Source organism: Cricetulus griseus, chromosome 3 (assembly GCF_003668045.3).
Source record: "Cricetulus griseus strain 17A/GY chromosome 3, alternate assembly CriGri-PICRH-1.0, whole genome shotgun sequence".
Lineage (NCBI taxonomy): Eukaryota > Metazoa > Chordata > Mammalia > Rodentia > Cricetidae > Cricetulus > Cricetulus griseus.
Window position 1 is genome coordinate 48,609,008 of NC_048596.1, and position 23,725 is coordinate 48,632,732.

Consider the following 23,725-nt stretch of genomic DNA (forward strand, 5'->3'; position numbering starts at 1 on the left):
AGCTGGCACTCGCCACGCACCAAGAAATCACAACAGGGGACAGGTTTGTTACCATCTTCCGTGGCTTTCATAGCTTCTGCTTCTCTTTTTTTCCTGGAAAGTCTCTGTTTTTCCTCTAGGCGCTGCTTCTCAGCATTTGCTTCATCCCAGCGCCCATTTTCCATCAGTCTCTGGTCAGGCCGCAACCGGCTGTCTGTGGGTGCAGTGCCCCCTTCCCAGGCGTTGAGAGTGAGGGCGAGCTCTGAGAAGTAGTACATGTTTTCTGCATTCTTCCTAAGATAACCAAGACAAAGGAAAAGGCAGTGCTACAGTCTCAACCCAGCCCAAAGAGCAACAGCTTGCAATACTGCCTTGCATCTAAGTGTCCTACAAGGGGAAAAAAATCCAAAAGCCTTATCAGGTAACCCCAAACTGCACCGCTCCCAACCTTCCCCAGCATCACTTCACCCAACAGTTACTGCAGGATCTGCCCTATATTATCTATATTTATCAGGAAGAATGAAATCTTCAAAATGGCCTATTTCCTATTTCCTTTGCTTCCTTTTAGACCTCTTTCTGGGATGATCTGGCTATTTCTAAAGACACAATATATAAGATGATGACAGGAGACAAATGGCCTGCACCTGTTGGCAAAGTCCTGCGTGTTAGCAGGTAGAAAGCACCATTCTCCCCTGGCTGCTTTTGTAAAGTTCTGCTCTGAATCACAGTGAGAATGCAAAGGGCATGGTGGTGAATGCCTATAACCCCGCTCTTGGGAGGTACAGGTAGGGATCAGATCAGGACTTCAAAGAGAGCCTGAGTTATACAGTGAGACCAGCCTGGACTACATGAGACCCTGTCTCAGAACAGAATGCTAAATTATATAAAGAGATTCTTCAGTGGACTTTAGAGAGGAGAAATACAATTTGGCATATGTTTGGTGGGGTACAGTCTAAGAACAAAGCACACTTCAATTCTAATCATGTGTACAATTTCTGGTAATCTCTGTAAGGTTCTGACCTCCCACAGATAACCATGAAGAAAGCAGGCAGAACACCTGCATACTGCTCCCAGGAGGCTTGCATGCCATACTCACGGTAAAGGATTCCTCTTCCACAGCATGACCCTACTTTCTTCTGCTTCGTGGCCTCTCTGACGAGCATCACCCCCATTTTCCCCAGAGGCTGGTTGAACTTTGAAACAATCCATTTTCTCATCCCATGTTCCCAGGAGGGCAAAGTGAACTTTTCCTGATGGGTCTGTCACTTCCCCTGTCACCTACAAGGGTGGAGAGCACAGCTTTGGAGCAGAATGACCACTGTGGGGTGGCTTACCTGACTAATTTAGAAAAAGTCCCAGGGTAAGTCCTGGCTAAATCCAGTGGTAAACATTATGGAGCTAGCCATGCTTTCTTTCTTTCCTTTTTAAAGAAAAATATTTAACAAGCTTGCTTCACATGTCAATCCAAGCTCCCCTCTCCCTCCACTTCTCCCCTGTCCCCAACCAGACGCTCCTAAGTCCCCCACTCTCCCACTGCCCCTCACGGAGGGTGAGGCCCTCCATGGAGGGATCTCCAAAGTCTGTCATATCATCCCAGGCAGGGCCTAGGCCCTCCCCCATGTGTCCAGACTGAGAGAGCATCCCTCTGTGTGGAATGGGCTCCCAAAGTCCATTTGTGTGCCAGGGATAAATACTGGTCTACTACCATAGATTGCCAAGGCCTCCTCACTGACACCCAAGCCAAGTTTTCTTGTTGCTGATTTTTAAATACTACTTGAAACAAAAGTCATAAATTGATGGGTTTTATGATCAAAGCTTCTTACTGCACAGGGATTCCTGACACAAGGATGTAAGAAGGAAAAGTACCTGGCTGACACTTTTAAAACTACTCTAGAAATTACACAGATCCACAAACACATTTGAATCCCCAAAAAAATAAAAATAAAATTTTATTTTATTTTTTTGTTTTTTCGAGACAGGGTTTCTCTGTGTAGCTTTGGAGCCTATCCTGGCACTGGCACTGGCTCTGGAGACCAGGCTGGCCTCAAACTCACAGAGATCCACCTGCCTCTGCCTCCCAAGTGCTGAGATTAAAGGCCACCAACGCCCTGCATTTTTTCCCCCCATTTTTCGAAACAGAGTTTCTTTGTGTAACCCTGGCTGTCCTAGAATTTACTCTGAAGACCAGGTTGTCCTCAAAACTCAGGGATCCTACCTCTGCCTTCTGAGTGCTACAATTAAAGGTATGCACCCCCACTCCCGGCTAGTCTTCATTTCTACATGAAAATCTGAATGTGTGGCATGATCACCCTGTGGCAGTAATAGACATCTCTCCTTGCATGCCACAGTGATCCTACTTTCTGTACCTTCTCCCTTTCCTCCATGTTCCCACAATCACTCTATGACTGGTCTTTATTTATTTATTTTTAAAGATTTATTTATTTATTATGTATACAGTGTTCTGTCTGCATGTGTCCTTGCAGACTCAAAGAGGGCACCAGATCTCATTATGGATGGTTGTGAGCCATCATGTGTTTGCTGGGAATTGAACTCAGGACCTCTGGAAGAGCAGCCGGCGCTCTTAACCTCTGAGCCATCTCCAGCCCCCGACTGGTCTTTATTTTTAAAATAAATTTATTTTTATTTAGGGGTGCGTGTGTGTGTGTGTGTGTGTGTGTGTGTGTGTGTGTGTGTGTGTGTGTGTGCCACATGTACACAGGTGCATTTGGAGTTCTGAAGAAGGTGTATGATACCCTAGGGCTAGAGTTCCAAGTATTTGTGAACATACCAGTTGATATGGGAATTCAACTCAGGTTCACTTCATCATTGCTGTTCAGGAGAAAAAATTGATGCAGCAATGAATTTGGTCCCTTTTCTGGTTTTCTTCTTTGCATCTACTTTTCTGATATTTAGGATATGTGTCTTTCTACCTACCTACCTACCTCTATATACATGCACACACACCAGCACTTCTAAGGGATGCACACTAAATGAAAAATATTTACATCTCAACCACTCTTACCTTTCTTGCTACATCCCGAGAGAAGTAGCTATAAGGAACAAATTTAAGATTACACTTGTCTCCTGTCTTGTGATTTACGATGTCAATCTCACCAGACTATAAAGTGAAAAGAATCATGAATTAGTTTTATGAAGGCTGACATGAATTTTACATATGAGTGCTCCCTTGTTTAAAGAACAAGTCCTAGCCAGACCTGGGGCACTATGGAACCCCTCTGACAATAATGGTATTTCTGGTTGGAATTAAGGTCAGTCTTTCTTTCTTTCTTTCTTTTTTTTTTTTTTGGTTTTTTGAGACAGGGTTTCTCTGTGGCTTTGGAGGCTGTCCTGGAACTCACTCAGTAGACCAGACTGGCCTTGAACTCACAGAGATCCATTTGCCTCTGCCTCCTGAGTTCTGGGATTAAAGGCATGCACCACCACCGCCCGGCTAGTAATTTCTTTATATGTGTCACATGTTGGTAACATGACCTGACCTTCAGTACATGTAGTAAAATGCACATGTAATAATCTACCCTTCTAAGCAGGTCCCTCATTAGGACCTTTCTAGAATTCCTTTGCTTAACACAAATTACAGTTTCAAAGTTCTATAGATCTTCCCATAGACTTTGGTTTATTTTTCTCTCCTTTCTGTCTTTTAAAGACTCAGCCTAATTCCACATCTATCACGGAATATATATCTTCATCAGAAGGCAGTATTACCTCTTTTCTGACTGTAGCTAAACCTGTCTTAGCCCAAAGCTAACACTTAACTAGCTAGTCTCTTAGCTTATTCCTGTACTATAGGCTATTTTGTTACATACTTTTCAACCTACACAAGTCATATTTCTTCAATGATACAATAATCCCTGGAGGGCCTTCTCTGATTTTGTAACAATAATACCTAGGGCACTGCTTGGCAATAAACACTTCATGATTAGCAAAAACATTAAGAGTTGGGCCCATCTAACTATGTCTTATATCCCTTTTATTGCCCAACAGAGTCCCAGTAGTCATTGACGGAACTTATAATTTGGTCATTCATAAGTAATAATGTGAATATAGAATTATATGGACGTAGGACTACTGCTTGAGAGAAAATCCTTAGGAGAAACTAGTGATCCAGTAAAAACAGTCTGGGACCAGTTACTGGATACTAAATACAACCAACATTATCTGAAGAGGTGCCCTGAAGTTCAGAGGCACTTATGGTACCTTTGCTCACCTGATCTATCCACAGCTTGCCCACAATAATGTTGTGTACTGTTGTGGTAACTTTTTTCCAAGTGTAATGGTGCCCAGTTGCATGGAAAATGCAGTGGATGGTACCTAGAAACAAAAGTGTACAGCCAGGTATCAGGAAAACAGCATCATGCACACTAGAAATAAGACTGATTTCCATTAGCATTTCTTACTTTAAAAAAGAAAACAGCAATTAAAAAAGTAATAAAAGCATAACTTTCTTAATGTATTGGATTACTTGATTTTAAGTATATGAATATGATTAGGTGATGTCAGATAACAACAACTGAGGCATCTTAGCTAAGGAATTGTATTTTATAATACCAAATTTAAAATTTACAGAAACAAGACAAATGTGTCTCATCATGAAAAAAACAAAACAAAAACATAAAACTGCATTGAGAAAGGAATACATATTGGCAGTCAGGATTAGTAATTAGCTGGCTGACCTTAAACAACCACTTATCTATGGATTTTAACAGTAAGAGCAAAGAGAGAGATTCAGAACTGAACTGGACTCAGTCCTGGCTTTTCACTCACTACATGTGCAATCCTATGTAACATAATAATTTTTCCGGGTTTGCTATGGTTACTGGAAGAGAATCTTTTGACTGCTGTAATTTCTCAATAGAAATTATCTTAGGTGGGTTTGATACTTTATGCTGCTGAGGTTACTCAGGGGTCACTGACAGTTAATGTTAATGAAACAATTCAGGATGAGAGCAAGACAGGCTAGAAAGATCAACTGTGTTGTTGACAATTTGGGCTGAGTTACCTATTACCATACCTACTAATCTTCAAGAAGGGAAGACAGATATTGAATTAAATCTTATGGAATTCAATTAATTAAGCTCACATAGTGAACATCTCTGGAGTCCAAATTTCAAGAGTAACATGCCCTGATTCCTTTGTAGGAGGTCATGGAAGTGGTGCATGCAGACCCCACCTTGCTTCAGCTTCAAAGTCTCTTCATTCAACTGACCCTGATTTGTACACTAAATGACAATACTGTATGCACACCACTTTCCTGAGTTAGTTCCACAAGTCATTCCAGTAAGTTTCAAAACTAATGAGGCTGAAGAGATGGCTCAGTGGTTAAGAGTACTTTTGCCCTTGCAGGTGATCCAGTTTGGTTCCCAAAAGCTATATAGTGGCTGACAACCATCCAAAGCTCTAATTCTAGAGAATATGTGTGGCATTCTCTATCTGATCTCTGAGGGCACTAGGAACACACATGGTACACATACACACATGCAGGTAAAACACACACACAAATAAATCTAGAATTATTTTGTTTTTGTTTTTGCAATTTTCAGACCTGAGGGAACTTGGGTATCCCTTAAATTTATAGCTTGTTGGTCCAAAGTATGGGGAATTTAGCACCCCAAAATTTGTGGCTTATATCAGAAGCAAGGGCAATGTTGCTGGAAACTGTGCCCTTAACATACAGAATCTGTAAATACTGTGGGTAGTGTCAGGATTGTATTTATAATGAATATTTTATATTTTAACTTCCTTTGGCAGGTTTATAATCTATAGACTTGGGACACCACACCCTGGTCACCAGCAAATACTTGTTTGCTCATTAAGGTGATTGTAACATTACAAGGTTACAAGTAGGTATAGGTTCCCAAATGAATGTTAAATCAAAATCTACAGTACGAGCAGAGGTATCTGAGAACTCAAAATGTGTGTTTGTATAGTTAAGAGCACTTGCTGTTCTTTCTTGCAAAGGACCTGAATTCTGCTCCCAGAACTCATGTCAGGTTCTCACAACTGCCGGCATCTCCAGACCCAGGGGACTCTTATGGTCTCCAGAAGCATCAGGACACCCTAGGCGCGCGCGCGCGCACGCGCACACACACACACACACACACACACACAGATAAAAAGAAATTTTAAAGGAAAGAATTCACGTTAAATTACAAGGGAATCCAATCAAAACAATTTTGAAAATGAACAAACTGGAAGATCCACACTTTCCGATTTCAAGCTTATTGCAAAATCATACTAACCAAAGCAATGTAGCACTGGCATAAAAACAGCAGGTTATTGGACAGATCAAAAAGCCCAGAGATAACACTTTACATATGCTCTCAATGATTTCTGACAAGGGGGCCAAGATCATTCAATAGGAAAAGGACAGTCTTTTATTTACATGCAAAATGATTACCATATACACAAACATTCATCCCAAATGTTAAAGGTTACACCTCGATATAAAACTCAGTAAGTCAGGCAGTGGTGGCCCACACCTTTAATCCCAGCAGTCGGGAGGTAGGGGCAGGTGAATCTCTGAGTTCAAAGTCAGCCTAATCTACAGAGCAAGTTCTAAGACAGCTAGGGCTAGGGTCTCTGGGAGTGTGGGGAAGTGGGGTGGGGAGGAGAGAAGATGGGTGGATGTGAGAGGGAGGACTCAAAAGAAATCAAAGGTAAAGAAGTTTCAAGATTATATTAGTATGACTTTTTTTTTTTTCTGTTTTGATTTTTCGAGATAGGGTTTTCTGTGTATCCCTGGCTGTCCTAGAACTCAAACATCCTCCTGCCTCTGACTCCCTAGCGCTGGGATTAAAGGCATGTATCACCACTGCCCAGCAGTAATGACTTTTGGGAAATGACATCAAAAGTATAAGCAACAATAAAAGCAAACACAAAAAATGGACAAAATGGTCTTTTTGAAATTTAAAAATTTTGTAGATCAAAGGGCAAAACAATGGAGTAAAAACGCAACTCACAGAATGGAGTTTTTAATTTGGTTTTTGAGACAGGGTTTCTTGTGTAGATCACACTGTTCTAGGACTCACTCTGTAGATCAGGTTGGCCTTGAACTCAGAAATCAGCCTGCCTCTACCTCTAGAGTGCTGGGATTAAAGGCGTGTGTTACCACTGCCTGGCTTGTAAATCTTACCCCCTCCTTTCCCTTCCCTCTCTCCTTCCTTTGGATAAGGGAATAATATCCAGATCACATATAAAATTCCTTAAACTAAACAAAACAATTTAAAATCTGGCAAAAGGGGCATAGTATGGTGGCACAATACTATCCCAGTACTCAGAAGACAGTTCCATACCAACCAGAGATATATAGTGAGACCCTCTCTCAAAAACAGATAATAATAAAAACCATTAAAAGGCCCAGGCATAGCGGTGCACACCTTTGATCTCAGCATCCAGAGGGAGAACATCTCAATAAGGTCCAGGCTAGCCTGGCTGCATTTTCAGATCCAGACAGCCAGAGCTACAAAATCTCAAAACAACAACAAAAATCCTAAAAACAACTGGCAAAAGACTTATAGACTGCTCTAAAGTAAATACACAAATCATTATAAAGCACACAAAAAACATACTCTACACCACTGTTAAATCAAAAACACATGAGATATACTTTACAACAATCAGTGTAGATACTATTGAGGAATGAATGAATGAATGAACAACAAGGACATGGGATAACTACAGCCTTGGTACACCATTTGGAGGGATATAAAATGATAGTCACACTGGAAAAGTGTGGAATTTCTTAAAACATTAGAAAGAGAATTACCATCCAGCAATTCTACTACTGGTGTATATTCAAAAGAATAGAAAGCAAGGACTCTTAGAGATATTTATACTCAGCTTCACAGAAGAATTTATATGCAATAGTTAAAACAAGGAAGCAACCTATAATCATCAACAGGTAGACAGATTAAAAAGAGAGAAAAAAAAAAAAAAAACCAGTGTGTATACGTGTACAATGTAATGGCAATAGTCATTTTAAAAAGAGAAATCCTAGCCAGGCATTGGTGGTGCACGCCTTTAATCCCAGCACTCGGGAGGCAGAGGCAGGCAGATCTCTGTGAGTTCGAGACCAGCCTGGTCTCCAGAGTGAGTGCCAGGATAGGTTCCAAAGCTACACAGAGAAACCCTGTCTCGAAAAACCAAAAAAAAAAAAAAAAAAAAAAAAAAAGAAAAAAAAAAAAAAAAGAAATCCTAGCCGGGTGGTAGTGGTGCACCCTTTTAATCCCAGCACTCGAGAGGCAGGCAGATCACTGTGAGTGCGAGGCCACCCTGGTCTACAGAGTGAGTTCCAGGACAGCCAGGGCTGTTGGGGGGTGGGGGGGGAGAAAGGAGAGAGAAATCCTAACATTGAACACAGGAGAAAAAGACCCTGAGATGAAATAAACCAGTAACAAAAAGAGAAATGCTTTTAAGTCACAGATCTGTCAGAACTATACAGACAGAAAGTGGAGCAGTGGTATTCTGAGTCTGGAGAAAGGACCAAATGAGCAGTTACTATTTACTGGGTGGAAATTATCAGCTGAACAAAATGAAGCATCTTGGAGTCAGATGGTGTTCATATACCATTATGAATGTAGTAAACAGCACTGAATTACATACTTAACATGTAAGGAAAAAAACATGTAAGGAATGCTTATATATGTATGTGTATAAAAAATTACAATAAAATTTTGAGGGAAAAAGCACACATGAGGCCAAAAGAGAGTAGAATAACATATTCAAGATGCTGAGAAGACTATTAAAGGAAGACTTCTATAACCAGCAAAACTATCCTGCATAAAATTGAGAACATGGGAAGAGGGGGGAGGAAGCTGCGAGAGTGAGAAGGGAAGAAAAGGAAGGATGCAGAGGTCATGAGGAAGCAGAAATTTTGAGTCAGGTATAGATTACAAGAAAGGACATGTGATAGGCAGGATTTTAGTTGGGGGGCGTGGTAGAGGAGGGAGGGAGGGAGAAGGTAACTGGGATCGTCATGTAATTCAATCTTGTTTGTGATTCAAATATATAAAAAGATAAAAAATAGAAACAAAACCAAAAAAACTATCCTGCATAAGCAAGAACTCAAGAGTCATCCCCAGATCAATAAAATTGAAATAATCAGTCTTCTAAGAAACTCTAAAAGGACACTAGTGGATAACTTTAATCCACATTAAGAAACTAAGAGATGCCAGGCGTTGGTGGCACATGGTGGCCTTTATTCCCAGCACTCAAGATGCAGAGACAGGCAGATCTCTGTGAGCTCCAGGCCAGCCTGGTCTACAAAGTGAATTCCAGGACAGCCTGGGCTGTTATACAGACAAACCCTGTCTAGAAAAACAAAACAAAACAAAACAAAACAACAAAAACCCAAGAAATTAAGAGACCAGTGAGTCAGCTATGTATTATAGTATATAACTTTGTTCTTATAAAATATTCATGTAAGTAAACAATATAAAGTTATGTAATGAGATTTAAAGCATAAAAATACAATTTCCAGGGGCTGCAGAAATGGCTATGTGGTTAAATGCTCTTTCAGAGGATCTAAGTTTGATTGCCAGCATGACTATCTGGTAGTTTACAAATGTCTCTAACACCAGCTCCAGGGCATTTGACACCTTTGGCTTCTGTGGGAACTGCATTGAACTCGTATGTACACATTCACATGCAAAACCACACAAATTAAAAATAGTAAAAATAGCCGGGCGTTGGTGGCCCACGCCTTTAATCCCAGCACTCGGGAGACGGAGGAAGGTGGTTCTCTGTGAGTTCGAGGCCAGCCTGGTCTCCAGAGCGAGTGCCAGGATAGGCTACAAAGCTATACAGAGAAACCCTGTCTTGAAAAAAACAAAACAAAACAAAAAACCAAAAGAACAAAACAAAACAAAAAAATAGTAAAAATAAATCTTAACAGGGTTTCTCTGTGCAATAGCCCTGGCTGTCCTGGACTTGCTTTGTAGACCAGGCTGGCCTCGAACTCAGAGATCCACCTAACTCTGCCTCCCTAGTGCTGCTAGTGCTGGGATTAAAGGCATGTGCCACCTCACCCAGCAAAAATAAATCTTAGAAGACCACACACACACACACACACACACACACACACACACACACACACACACACACACACACACACCCTCTGCAAGAAAATCAGTGTAAAGTGAGGAATGGTAGCGGCTACAAAGTTCTTGTGTGCTTCCAACTCTGCAAGTCAGGGTTCCTACTCCTAGGCTTCATCTTTTTGATCCTAACACAAAAATAATTTGTAATCCAGTAAAATAAAGTTTCATCTACCCAGGATTCAGTCATTATATAAATGACACCTAAACCATCAAGCAGAGAGAGGACCATAGGGGAAAGATTAGCCAAGAAACCTAATCTTCTATGTACAGATGGAACTAGAGCAATGAGGAAACCCCATTAAAAAACGTTTTAAAGGCATGCTAGAATCCATATTCTAAAGTAGCACTTACAGGCAAAAAGTGAATATACTAAAGAGACAAAGAATTTATGCAGGATGGGTCTTTAAAAAGTACCTGCCCTCCTTACTCATTTGATAGTTGGGAAGTTAAATGATTGCTAGCTAGTGATGTTGGTGCCTGAATCAGAGCTCCCAATCTCTTGATGCCTGAAACAGTGGTGTCTTCCATTACGCCAGAACACCTTCACAGGAATAAACATGGTGGCCTTACCGAGGGGCATAATGGAGAGGTATTTGCCTCGAAACTTGCTGGTGATTTTGATTTCCTGACGCAATGTCCAGCCATTTTTGGATTCAGCATGGTGCGCAGCAGCAGGGGGATGATGACTCACCTTGAAGAAACAAGGTTTAAATTAAGAAAGAAGACCAGAGAAGAGAAAGATATGGCCTATTAGTTGGTGGTAAACACCCAAAAGTCTTCTGTGATATTTTTACATCCACAACAGTGAATGACAGGCCTGGTGTGTTGAACTCTGATGAAAAAGAAGATAGACCCGGCTGATTGTGACTCGCTTCTCAAAAACTATCCCATCATAAGGAAGGGAAAGTGTTACAGGCCTGGGCTCTTTACCTGCTCACAAAGGGATCGATACCCATTCTCCTCCAATCGGTCCAGTTCGAAGGTCTCCCCAAGAAGAGGGTTGAATGGCTTGCTGGTTCGGAAGACAGTAGTGGAATAGGAGGAAACGGTGAAGGCTGCAACATAGCAGAGCTGTTCTAGAGAGTTCTCACATTTTGCAGCTCGATCTAATAGCTCATGATATTCCAGATCTTCAGTAAGGCGCTGAAGCATGGACAAGGGCTCATTAAAGTTTACCTGTAAGGAAAAGAACAGATCTAAAGTCTCTTCCCAGACATTTAAAGGAGACAGCTGGAGAAAGACACTGAGATGCTGAGGTGATAATGCAACGGAAGAGAAAATAAGTCGTAGCTCTCGGATTAGTTTTCAGGTGACCCACTCTTTGTTAAAGTCCATGTCAGTGAGTGGCTTTCTGTCATTTTAGTAACTATAAGCTCTTTGAGATGGAAATCATGTCTTGTTTATGCAGCACTGCAGATCCAACAACAGGCAGAAGTGACTGATCATAGGAGACCTCATCAGACAGTAACTGAGCAAATTAAAGGAACGAAAAATTTCAAAAGTGCACCTAGAGAGGAAGTTAGATATTGAACGTTTTGGGGGGATAAACAAAGGGGTGGTAAATTATAAGTATAGGAGTGTCCTGACCACTGAAATGACTGCATTGCCAAAGTCAGCTTCTACCCTGGACTAGTCACTTGCTGAGTCTTGGTCAGGAGCTGACTTCTGAGGACAGTGTTGCTAGACACAGACTGCTGCTGCTAGGGTTCAGAGGAAGCAGGGTATGCTCTCAATTTTCAAATTTTACAGCCGACTTACAGCACCCAATCACTAGCTGATGCAAGTGTGTAGAGACGGGTGCAGGGAATGAGGAAGCACTTCTGCTAGGGGAAATGTGCACCTACTATTCATTACACAAACATTATCTGAGTGCTGTGGGTGCCAGAGCCTAATCTTCCCACTTAGTGAAGTGAACAATAGACACTGCTCACACTGCTTCTCCTTCAAGAAGATAAGCTAATTTCTAAGGTAACTTTGAAATTTTAAATAATTTTGCTAATTTAACATTTGTTCTGGGTCAGGCAGTAGTGGCGCATGCCTTCAATCCCACTACTCGGGAGGCAGAGGCAGGTAAATCTTTGTGAGTTCCAGGCCAGCCTGGTCTCCAGAGCAAGTTCCAGGACAGGCTCCAAAACTACACAGAGAAACCTGGTCTCAAAATACAACAACAACAAATTTATTCTAAGGCCAGGTATGGTGGCACATGCCTTTACCTAGCACACAGAGAGGCAGAGGCAAGTGGATCTCTGAGTCTGATCTACATAATGAGTTCCAGAACAGCAAGAGCTACTACATAATAGGAGACCCACGTATCAAAACAATAAACAAAATTTGCTCTAGGGGCTGGGCTTGATGGGTAGGAGCTCTTACTCTGCAAGCATGAGTTTGAATCCCCACTACCTACATTAAAAAAAGCCAGGCATGGCTGCACATGTTTGTAACCCCAACATTGGTGGGGGGTGAGGAGGGCATAAGTAGAGACTGGCACCTCCCAAGAGCTCATTGGCTCACAACCACCTGTGATAGTGGGGAATCACATGACTCTGTCCTCCAGCCACTTCAACTCAAAGCCCATATTCACACACATATATGTAATTAAATAAAATAAATTGATGGGTGGTGGTGGCACACGCCTTTAGTCCCAGCACTTGGGAGGCAGAGGCAGGTGGATCTCTGTGAATTCGAGGCCAGCCTCTAGTCTACAGATCGAGTTCCAGTCCCCCATCCCCTCCTGTAACACTTTTGCCTCAGACTCCAGAGACACCTACACTATAGGAGATGCCTGAATGTGGCATGGTGACCAGTGTAACCCAAATCCTTACTGCAACAGAATCTCTTAGTGGCAACACTTCAGGGAGAATAGAGAAAAACTTTCACATGTTCAGAGGAAAATCATGACAAACTGTGTCCTACTGGTGGCTACCAGACACAGAACAGACCTGGACCAGAGTCCAAACATCACTAGTCTGTCATTTACATATAAGCCACCTTCTAATAAATGTTCCAAGAATCTCAGCTTCTCTGAAAGTGCCAAGCTCTTTATTATGGTCATTTTATTACTCAGAGGCCAAGCACAAACAAATGGGTGTGAGTATTTTAAGCAGAAGGAAGCAAGGACATCACTCACTGCCAATTAGAGTTAGCTAGCCACAAAAGACAACCAGAGATTAGCAACACCAAGCAGTCATGAGCGAGGGACAAAGAAAAGCAGGAACATCACTGCACCTCAGAGGTTGAGGGGATATGGCAGAAGCCTAACACTTTGAGGAGCTCAGGGAGGACTGCCTAGTGAAAACTAGAGTCATACAGGTGCTACCAAAAGACTGCCTAAGAGGGAACCATGATCTCCCACTGGTGTCTTATACTGGCAGTGCCCAGGCAGACGCCAGTAGGAACAGAAGTTCTAAACCCATAACCTACACCAGCTTTCCTGTGGTAGAATGCTGCCTGAGAAGATGATTTGTCTGGAGGCAGATACAGGACTACACACTCCTAATGGCCATGTCAATAAGGAAAGAAGACACAGAGGTCACCAAGCCCAGAAGCTGTTTATAAGTAGGATCTACAATCTGAGACAGTGACAACCTGCCTTTCCAGCCCACCTGCCTACTAATTCCTATAAGGTGCTCAATGCCCGAACAAGTGGGTCCTCTTCTATTTTCCAAACACCAATTATTTGGAGGTTTTTCCAATATATGCTCATTAAGATCTTTTTTGTGGGGCAACCTTCATTTTGTTTTAATTAATTACTACCACTAATTTTTGTTTGTTTTTTGTTTTATTTTTTTGAGACAGAGTTCCTGTGTAATAGCTCTGGCTGTTCTGGAACTTACTTTGTAGACCAGGCTGGCCTCAAACTCACAGAGATCCACTTGCCTCTGCCTCCTGAGTGCTGGGATTAAAGGTGGGTGCCACCACTGCCTAGCTTTTACTACTGCTGTTACTATCCCATCATCACCATTATTGTTTTGTAGTACTAGAGATGGAATGTAGGACCTTAAACATGCTAGGCAAGCATCTTATCACTGGGCTACATTCTCACCTTTGGGAATCACTCCTTTTAAAAAGTAAAGATTAAACGTGTATGTAAAAACCTATTTGTTAGCAGGGCGTTGGTGGCCCATGCTTTAATCTCAGCACTCGGGAGGTAGAGGCAGGAGGATCTCTGTGAGTTCGAGGCCAACCTGGTCTCCAGAGTGAGTGCCAGGATAGGCTCCAAAGCTACACAGAGAAACCCTGTCTCGAAAAACCAAAAAAAAAAAAAAAAAAAAAAGAAAACCAAAAAACCAAAAAATCCTATTTGTTTTCTGGGCTCAGTTAATTAATTACTTCAGTATTTGCTGAATGTCCATGCCAAGCATCAAGGACACACACAGCAACAATATAATTCCTACCTATGAGAAACAGTCTATGAAGACGTAGGTGCTATGTACCAAGAGGCTGAGAAGGGCATTTTATTTCTGCTTCCAAGTACCAGCTAGTACAAAACATGCAGTTGCCACACCCTAAGTCTTCATTTTTAGACTTTTCTCTAGGTAGCCATGGTCAAATAAGTAAGTTTTGGCCACAGAGATTCAAGAGATTAATGGATTACACAATTTCCAGGAAGTGCCCTTAAAAGGCACAGTCTGCTCTTATTTTTCCATCTTCCAGCTGACTGAGAAGTATCCCCTGATGGCTCAAGGACCCATTACAGATCTATGAATTAAGGCACCTAATCGTAAGTTGAAGGTAACAAAACAGAAACAATCTTGGTCCCAACACTGTAGGTATCAGCCTGGGACAGGTGTCAAACCAACATTTGTTTAAGGCAGGTGCCCATTTTTTTGTTTGTTTTGTTTTTGTTTATTCTGTAAAGAGCTACACAGTAAATATTTAAGCCTTCAGAACCAGGTGGTCATTCAACACTGCTGCTACAGCAAGACAGCAACCACAAACAGAAATAAATGAATGAGAATCTATGTCCCCACAAAGTTTTATTTGTGGACATTAACATTACTTTAGATTTTTTTTCCCCAACCACTTAATAAAAAAATAAAAATACATTCTTGGCTTATGGCTGTTTACATGGTGGACAGATTTGGCCTCAGGGCCTCAGTTTGCTGACCTCTGATTCAAATTAATGTAGCTTGGAATTTCTTCCTATAAACTGAACATCTATCTAAGAGGCATACTGACATTGCATAGACAAATTGGAAATACTCAGTAAAAATTTGTAGAATAAATAAGCAAGCAGAACACTGTCAGACACAAACAATGGAGCTTCTTGGAGCACAGGGGATCAGTATCTCACCCTGATAGATATGCTAGCGGTTTATTAAAGAGACACTATAGCAAAATCCTTCAACACAGCAAAGAGCCTTGGGTTGGTGGGCAAATAAACACAGTTCAATCATAAAGAGCATGTGTGTAATGCCCTAAGGGAAGAGGCAAGATGCCTGAACACCCAAAGGCTATCCTGACTCTAATCTTCACAATAGAGATCTGCTCATCAGGAGAAAGCACACAGCCCACCAAGGAACCAGATTATAGTCAAGGCATCGATGATCCACTAAAGGATGGTGAGCTGAGAACTGACATGATCACATCTTCAGTTTTAAGATCCTTTTGACAAGAGTATGGACTGACAGGAGAAGTGTAGTTAGAGAAGGGAGGTCAACTCAAATCCCATCTCTGATTATTTTTGAGACAAGGTCTCAAGTAGTTCAGGCTGTCCTTGAACTTGATCGGTAGTCAAGGCTGACTCTGAATTCCTGATCTTCCTGCCTCTATGCCCCAAGTGTTGGGATCAAAGGTGTGCGCTACTATACCTAGCTCCAATATCCATCTTCACCATGGAGATGGTCCTTATCTCCTAGCTGAATAAACTACTTTCATTTCTGTGTTTCCTTTGTATAGGGCTTCCCATAACACTAAAAGAGGAAAAATATCCTCCACTTGTTTCCTTGACTTTTAATCTATGTGTGTTTTGTTTTGGGTGGGTAGGTGTGTGTGTGTGTGTGTGTTGAGACAAGGTCTCACTCTTTAACCCAGGTTGGCAAGAAACTATGTAGCCTAGGCTAGTCTCAAACTCATTCCTCCCAGTGCTGGTATTAACAGGCATGAATTACCACACCCTGCTACTACAGTCTTTATTTTGATTTGGGAGGGGGTAGTTGTGTTTGTGTGTAGTGAATGCATGGCATACCAAGGCAGACATCGATGTCACCATACCTGACCTTTTATGTCCCTGTGCTTACATGGAAGTACCTTTACTGACTAAGCCATCTCCTCAGTCCCACTATCTGCTTCTTGAAGACAGTAGTGATGCTGTTATCTGTACATGCCTCATGCCTGCCTGCCTGCCACAGGAATTGCTCATAAATATTATCAAACATAAGCAACTGATTCTAAATGATCTGCAAACATACCAGATCCATAGCCAGAACTAGACAAGCCGATTTAAAGGGATGATGGATGACTAGCAAGGTAATAAAGACCATGCTTAAAGCTGCTACAGAGTGCCACTGAGGTGGAGAGTAGACCACTCTGGGTATCCGAGGACCTCACCGGCATTGGGATCTTAGAGAGCTCTTTTCCAATGCAGTTCTTCATGATGCTCCACAAGTTGAGGCTGTAGTTGGGCTTATATGGTATTCTGGTTCTCTTTTCCTTCTTGGTCTCCTCCAGCTGATGCTTGTACTAGAAGCAAAAACAAAGCCACAAATTCAATCAGCCACAAAGAACAAAAAATCTGCTATCTATAACCTTCCCTTCCCCCAATGCTTAACAAACAACAGGAGTTTCTATTTCTCTTAGAGCCTCACAGACAAGTCCTTGGGAATCAAAACTAAAGTCCCTCAACTCTGACAATCTCCAAATAAGAGTTACCTGTTCATCAAGGCTGATGTCACTGCTGGCTCCACTGATATTGCTACCAGTACGTCTTCATGGATGAAAAACAGAGGAGAATTAGAGCAAAGAACAGAACTAAAGTTTGGGCCTCATCAGTTCTTTATGAAGCACAATGCCAAATATCTGCCCACACTTAGAAAGGGTATGAATTTGGGGTCTCTGGAGAATTCAGTGAATGCTGACAGTTTTCCATCTACTCAACACAAAGAAAACCCACATCTTAGCAAGTGTCACCAGCTCAGATTCTCTTGGGAAAGATTCTCATCATATAAATACACATGTTCATTTTCTTCAACAGTCAAGGACAACTTACTTGTGGCCCAAATTTTCAGGCATGGTGATAATCTCTGGTGCATCAAAAAATTCATTCTCGTCATCTTCATCACTCATGTCCCCTTTGCCAGAACAGCACTGATCTACAAGGAGAAAAGCCTCATTTGTTTTCTGTGGTTACATTTACCAATGCCTGGCACAGTGGGTTCTTTTAAATACTGATCACAAACATGGCAACAATGGTAGAAAGCAGCAGAAAGGCCAAAAGAAACCAACAGCTCCAAATGCATCTCACATGAGCCACCAATTGTGGAGAATTTCTTCTGTCAATTGCAGAAACCGCCTGGGTCATATTGGAACAGCTATGTAAGCGCTAACTTTCTTCTCACCTTTACCAGAGCCAGCACTGCCAGGAGTGTTAGCTGGCAGCACCGTGGCTCCCCGAAATGCTCTCTCCAGGTGATTATGCTGCTTTGCCAGCTGCTCAAGAGTCTCTTCCAGTCGGATACGCTGGTCTCTTTCATACTGTAGTGACTTCTGCCACTTTTTACTATGAGTCTGGGCTAACATGAGGAAATCTCTGCAGGCCTGTACAGAGAAAGTATTCGTTATGTCACTTCAACTAGTCAGACTCCCCACAAAGTAACCTTATTCTGGGAACATGAGAAGGCATATGACAATTTAATACTTCCTGCTATTTCACAGTATCAGGGACAACCAGCTCTGTGCTGCAATCAAGGTCAGACTTGGGAAAGAGTGAACAACGTTGTCATAGTTCTCCTATTTTCCTGGTCACGAGGACCAAGCAAATACCAAGTGAGCAACAAACCCAGACAAGGCATTTGTGGCAGCAGCACAAAGGGCGGGCATGTGAACTGCACCTGAGATCTACTGGCTGAAAGATAAAGTGAATGACAACTGCTTTCAATAAACCAACTAAGCTCACATAACCCAAAGCTGAGGACTGAGACACTGAGAACAGAATCTGCACTGACTCAAACTAGAGATGGGATAACTTGGCTTTGCTTGTATTTTAGTTATTTAGGAAACAACTGATCTTTTTAGGATACTATCAAAGATGGGAAGTAGAGAAAAACAACACCCCCCCCCCATCTGATTATCTCAGTCCCTTTACTGGCTCTTCATGGCAAGGATCAAATCCTAATTACTGTTACAACACAAACGGCCCTCCCAGGTATAGCCACCAACCACCTGAATCCTCCTCTCCCCGCTGCTGTTACCTCTGTACTGTACAACACAGGCAGACACACTGAACTCACCATTTCTTGGACACACAGCCTTCCCCTAGCCCTAACTACTTAAGTATATGCTACTCACTCTGCCTGCACTGCTCTTCCATCTCCCCTTTCTATAAGAAAGCAGAGGACCTATAGAGAAATGGTACTTCTATGACACCCACACTCCTGAGCAGCCAGTTGCTTCTATCTCCTTACCAGTTTCAGCATACTTCCACCTAACACATGCACAGCAGTATCATGACTAAGTTTCTATCTCTCCAGAGGGATCACAAGCAACTTTAAAACACATTTTACAGCTTATACATATACAGGTCTCCAGCTCCTAACACATAGCAGGAGCCTCATAAAGTTTGCTTAATAAATAAACGAAGGAAGGAACCAATGTAAGCTTGAAAGTGTATTCCCTGTTACAGAGAAACTAAAAGGTTCTATTAGAATGTCTGCTCCCATGGTTTCAACAATTGCCTACAGGTCCACCAATGGCTACTAAATCAGTGATTCCAAATTGGACTCTCTGAGTTCAGACCAGAATATCCAAGTACCTATTCAATGGCTCAAAGTAACTTCAAAATCAGTGGGCCTCACGCTTGATTCACCACATTCTCTTGCTGCCTCTTGTTTCTTCCTTTGAATTTCTCCATCACAAAGCGGTTCCAAAACCCTTCAAGCTGTCCAACCCTATGGAGGCGTCTCTCTTTCAGTTTTGCTTCCTTCTTCATAGCCAAATATCAAAGTCCTAGTGACTATCTAATATTCTGGAGTCTGTAATCTCTTTCCATTCCTCCACAGCAGAAGCAGGGGAGCATACATTTGGGGTTGGGATGGTTGGCCTCAAATCACAGCTCTTTTCTGCCATCTAGTTAGTTACAGAACTCCTCTTGCCTCACAGTCACTGTAAACAAAGACTGACAACAGAGACCACCTCAGAGCTGTCACTCTTTATACAGAGCACTTTGAACCACACCGGTTCACAGTAAGCATTCAGTAAGGCAGTAGCCCTGTTTGCTTGCCTCAAGACTGGCCTCAGTCTCTTCTAGCAGGTGACCACAAGCCTAAGTCTGCACTGCCCCTAACCTCTAACTCAAGCCTCACATCTAGCTACCTCCTTGCTCTAACAGTCACCAGCAGGTGCCAGACTCTCAGGAGTCCACATATGCCATACATCACTATCCTTGCCAATTCCTCTCCCTCATTCTCTTTTAATAATACTGATGATAATTGAAATTTAGCAAGAATCACTGGACATGGTGGTACCTGCCTTTAATCTCAGCACTAGAGAGGCAGAGGCAAACAGATTTCTGTGATTTTGAGGCCAGCCTGGTCTACATTATAAGTTCCAGGACAGCTAGAGCTACAGAGAGACCCTGTCTCAAAAGTTAAAATAAAAAAAAATATTAAGAGACAGTTGTACCTCCAGGCACTCACTGAGCATTTCAAATGTATTACCAAAAGTCTTTCAACAACACCGTGAAAGATCTACTAGTATCAAAGCATTCATAGATAAGAAGCAGACGTCACAAAACGGATAGGTTTCCCTGGGTTATGCAGACAGTGGAGGACACAGCTGGAGTCCAAGTCCCAAGTCTATATTGCCTTCTTTCTAGGAAGGTTTTCATTCTCCTTCAGCATTTGGATGCCGTGTTAGCTTCTTTAATTTTCCTAGTACACACTGAACACCTCCAATGTGCTGCCTATGCCTATTGTCACGGCACAGACTGTCTTTGAAATCTTGTTCCTCCTGCCTAAGCCTCCAGAGTGCTGAGATTAACAGGCATGTGTCACCATACCTGGCTTCTTTTTAATATGCACATTGCATTTAAATCCTTGCTATTATCACCTGAAAGATAAACAGATGACAAAGGACAAAAAGTGCATTTCAGGCAACAATCAGATAACAGGGACACAGGCAGTGGACAAGGAAGCAAAGAGGGAGAGAACAGCTTACTTCTACCAAGCTATTGGATGACTTGGTGTGTGTTGTGCTGAGGATCAAACTCAAGGCGTGGAGCTTGCTAGGCAAATATATTCCCAGAGCTACATTCCCCTCCTGAAAGTTTGGTTCTGACTTCTAAGAGACCATTCCCGACATAATCTAGAACTTGAGGATGAATAATTCCCCAAAGAACAAAGATGAGCAATTTCCAAGAGAAAAGACTAAGGCAAGGCTTTGGTTCTATAAAGCAGGGTTTCTTATTTAGAAAAAAATATTCATACTAGAATAAGGAAAATAAAAAAGACAGTCAGGAAGTTGAGTGATGTTGATAACAATTAGCCATCATTCTTAGGTGACTGCGATATTTGTAGTTTTGTTTTGTTTTGTTTTTTTACTAACAGTATACATATTTGAGTCCTGGAAGATGGCTCAGGGGTTAAGTGCACTGGCTGCTCTTGCACAGGACCTGGGTTCATTTCCCAGCACCCATATATAGTGGCTTGTGGATACCAATAACTCCAGTTCCAGGGATCTGATGCCCTCTTCTGGCCTCCATATGCACAGACATACATACAGGGCAAACACCCATACACACAAACCACAAAATGTAAGTCTACAGATTTACCATGGATATCAGTTTGTGTGATTACCAGGCTTCCTGGTCACTGAATGCCTGCATTAGCACTGACCTGCTGAGTACTCCAAGGGGGTGACTAACCTTCCTGAAATTCCTAAGAGGAAAAACTAATTTGTCTTCTTTCTGGCTGGGATAAATCAGAGCCCTGCAGGTGTTCAACACTTAAATAAAGGTTAACACAACTGCCATCAAGTAACAAAGAAACAAAATGAGAAAATGATATTTCCCTTTCATGGCAGGAAAAGGTCTTTGATCTTCAGGCACTACAGGAATTAAACTAGCTCTTCTCACGATCACTCCCTAAACAAGGGAAATCCGGCACTTGTGAGGTAACTTTACCCATTTAATTAGATAGGGAGAGAAGCTCTGCAAAACCATTTCTCACAGAATATTCAGCTCACTTGGGAAATGTCCTTTAGCGTCTTTATGTGCATGAGAGCTAAAACAATCCGTCAGGTGAGAATCAGTTACCAGGAGAGGAAAAACAGCATTGTAAAACCTGGTGCTCTTTTCATACCTAGCAATACACCAGCAAGGCCCACGATGCTTTCTTTGTATTTACCCACAGTCTCTAATGCCCAAGTGGAGTATTCTGGAATCAAAGGCTAACACTGAACTAACTAGTATTACAAGTTCTCAGCAGTGCTTGAGCCAGGCCTGCTTGCCATCTCATAGGCAGGACGCCTTAGCCATGCAGGGTCTGACTCCAAGGAAGAAGGAAGCGAAAGAACACAACAGTGCCAATGATTCAAGAGGCTCTTTCAGCTCTGACAGATTAGATTAGGAAAAAAGAGCAAAGAGGCAAAACCAAAAACAAAAGAAGTTCAGGCACCGAACTAATAGCACCTCAGATGCCCTGCTGCTCTGAGAAAGAAGTGTGCACTACAGGGCTCCTTACTACCATTTAAGCAGAGCACCTCCCAGCTGGGCAGCCAGTCCTGTTCCATGCAACAGACAATGTAACCTGAAGCACTCATCATCCAAGCAAGACCTGGTACAGTCAGTGCTTTACCAGCTGGATCCAAGGGGGTGGGGAAAGTATTACATTTCAGAGGGGAAGTGTCATAAAGCCAGAGGTGCACCACCTTTACTCACATTGATCATGGCATTGGAGGTTATCCTGAAGAGTGTGGCTCGTTCATTGACTTGTTTGATTTTCTCATTGCTCTCAGCAGGCAGCTTCAGGGACTCCAGCTCACTGAGGGAACGCTGCAAGGCAGTGCCATGCTTAGCTATCAAGTCATTGCATGTGCTCAGGTCTTCCACTTTGCTGGAGAGTGTTCGGAGGGTGTTCTGAAGCTCAGTCTTGTCAGTTTGTGAGACAGACTCTTCATCTCCTGATTCATCTGTAGGGACGTCAAGGTTAAGTTCTGCCTCTAGGATCAGGACCTACTCTGCTCCAAGTAAACCACCATGCTTCATGATGCAAATTCTGAGCAACTAAGGGCTGGTTATTCCAGAGGAGTCTTCTGTAAGTGTGGCCCATGGCCTGTACCACACAGACTTGAAGCCCTTCATAGCGTCAAGTCATACTCCTAGACACTTAGATTCAGATGATCAGAGGCAAGGCCTGGGAACCTGCATTTCTCTTTAAAGCTATATGTATTTATAATTATGTTTGTGGGGGTAAGGGTAGGGCACATATGTCATAGTACATATGTGGAGAGGTCAGAGAACTGTGGAGGTCAGTTCTCTCCTTCCACCATGCAGATCTCAGAAGTGGAATTCGGGTTGTCACTCTTGTTAGGAAGTGCCCTCCCCAGATAAGCCATCTCACTGGCCCAGAATCTGTGTTTCTAATTGTGACTAAAGTAGTCCTAATGTATGCTGAAGTTTAAGATCTACTGATGAAAAGGATATTATGGGAAACTGGATGGTTCTTAGAATTAGGAACATATAACTAAGCCTTCCAACTCTTTTTTTGAGGCAGCATCTAATGCAGCTCAGGTTAGCTTTGAACTCCCTATGTAGCTAAGATGACCTTGAACACCTAATCCTCTTGCTTCCAACTCCTGAAAGATTATGAACACCACACCTATTTTATGCTGTTGTGAGGAATCAAAGGCTTTATGCATAGTAGGTAAGCACTCTTACCGACTGTACTACATCCCCAGCAACAAGCTTTTAAACATTTTAAGCCTGAGGAGTCCAATGTAATCCACACTAATTATTACTGCAAACCCACCATTATCTTTAGGGAGGCATGCTGGCCCTCTGCAAAATGGGGGGCATCACAGAGCAGCTTCTTGAGATAAAGTGTACATCACTAAAAGCTCTATTCATTTTTCTTCTCCAAGGGAAAGCTGAACTTCATGATGAACTTATTTGACCCTAAAGCTACTCCACAAGCAAAACAAGAGAGCTCTCAAATCATAAACCAAGTAGGAATCTGTATTGTACCTCTCACCACCAGCTTTGTACTTAACAGTTTATCACTGCAAACTGTTTTTCCAGCAGTGTCACTCCTTTGTGGAGCTGACATCAGCTTCAAATTAAACAAAAGGAACAAGAAAAGACCTGTCCTGCCGGGTGTTGGTGGCGCATGCCTTTAATCCCAGCACTCGGGAGGCAGAGGCCAGCCTGGTCTCCAGAGTGAGTACCAGGATAGGCTCCAAAGCTACACAGAGAAACCCTG

The 23,725-nt window shown here is 42.3% G+C and overlaps 1 protein-coding gene across 1 annotated transcript in view; it reads right to left on the reverse strand.

Moving 5' to 3' along the window:
- Positions 1–23,725, reverse strand: part of Osbp (oxysterol binding protein) — a 31,623-nt gene that overhangs the window by 1,769 nt on the left and 6,129 nt on the right. Inside the window, 11 exon segments of the mRNA XM_027406637.2 lie at positions 53–273; positions 1,076–1,257; positions 3,002–3,097; positions 4,205–4,308; positions 10,665–10,785; positions 11,025–11,270; positions 16,644–16,775; positions 16,965–17,019; positions 17,302–17,404; positions 17,651–17,849; positions 22,186–22,436. Of these exon segments, the coding sequence (XP_027262438.2) occupies positions 53–273; positions 1,076–1,257; positions 3,002–3,097; positions 4,205–4,308; positions 10,665–10,785; positions 11,025–11,270; positions 16,644–16,775; positions 16,965–17,019; positions 17,302–17,404; positions 17,651–17,849; positions 22,186–22,436 (1,710 nt within the window).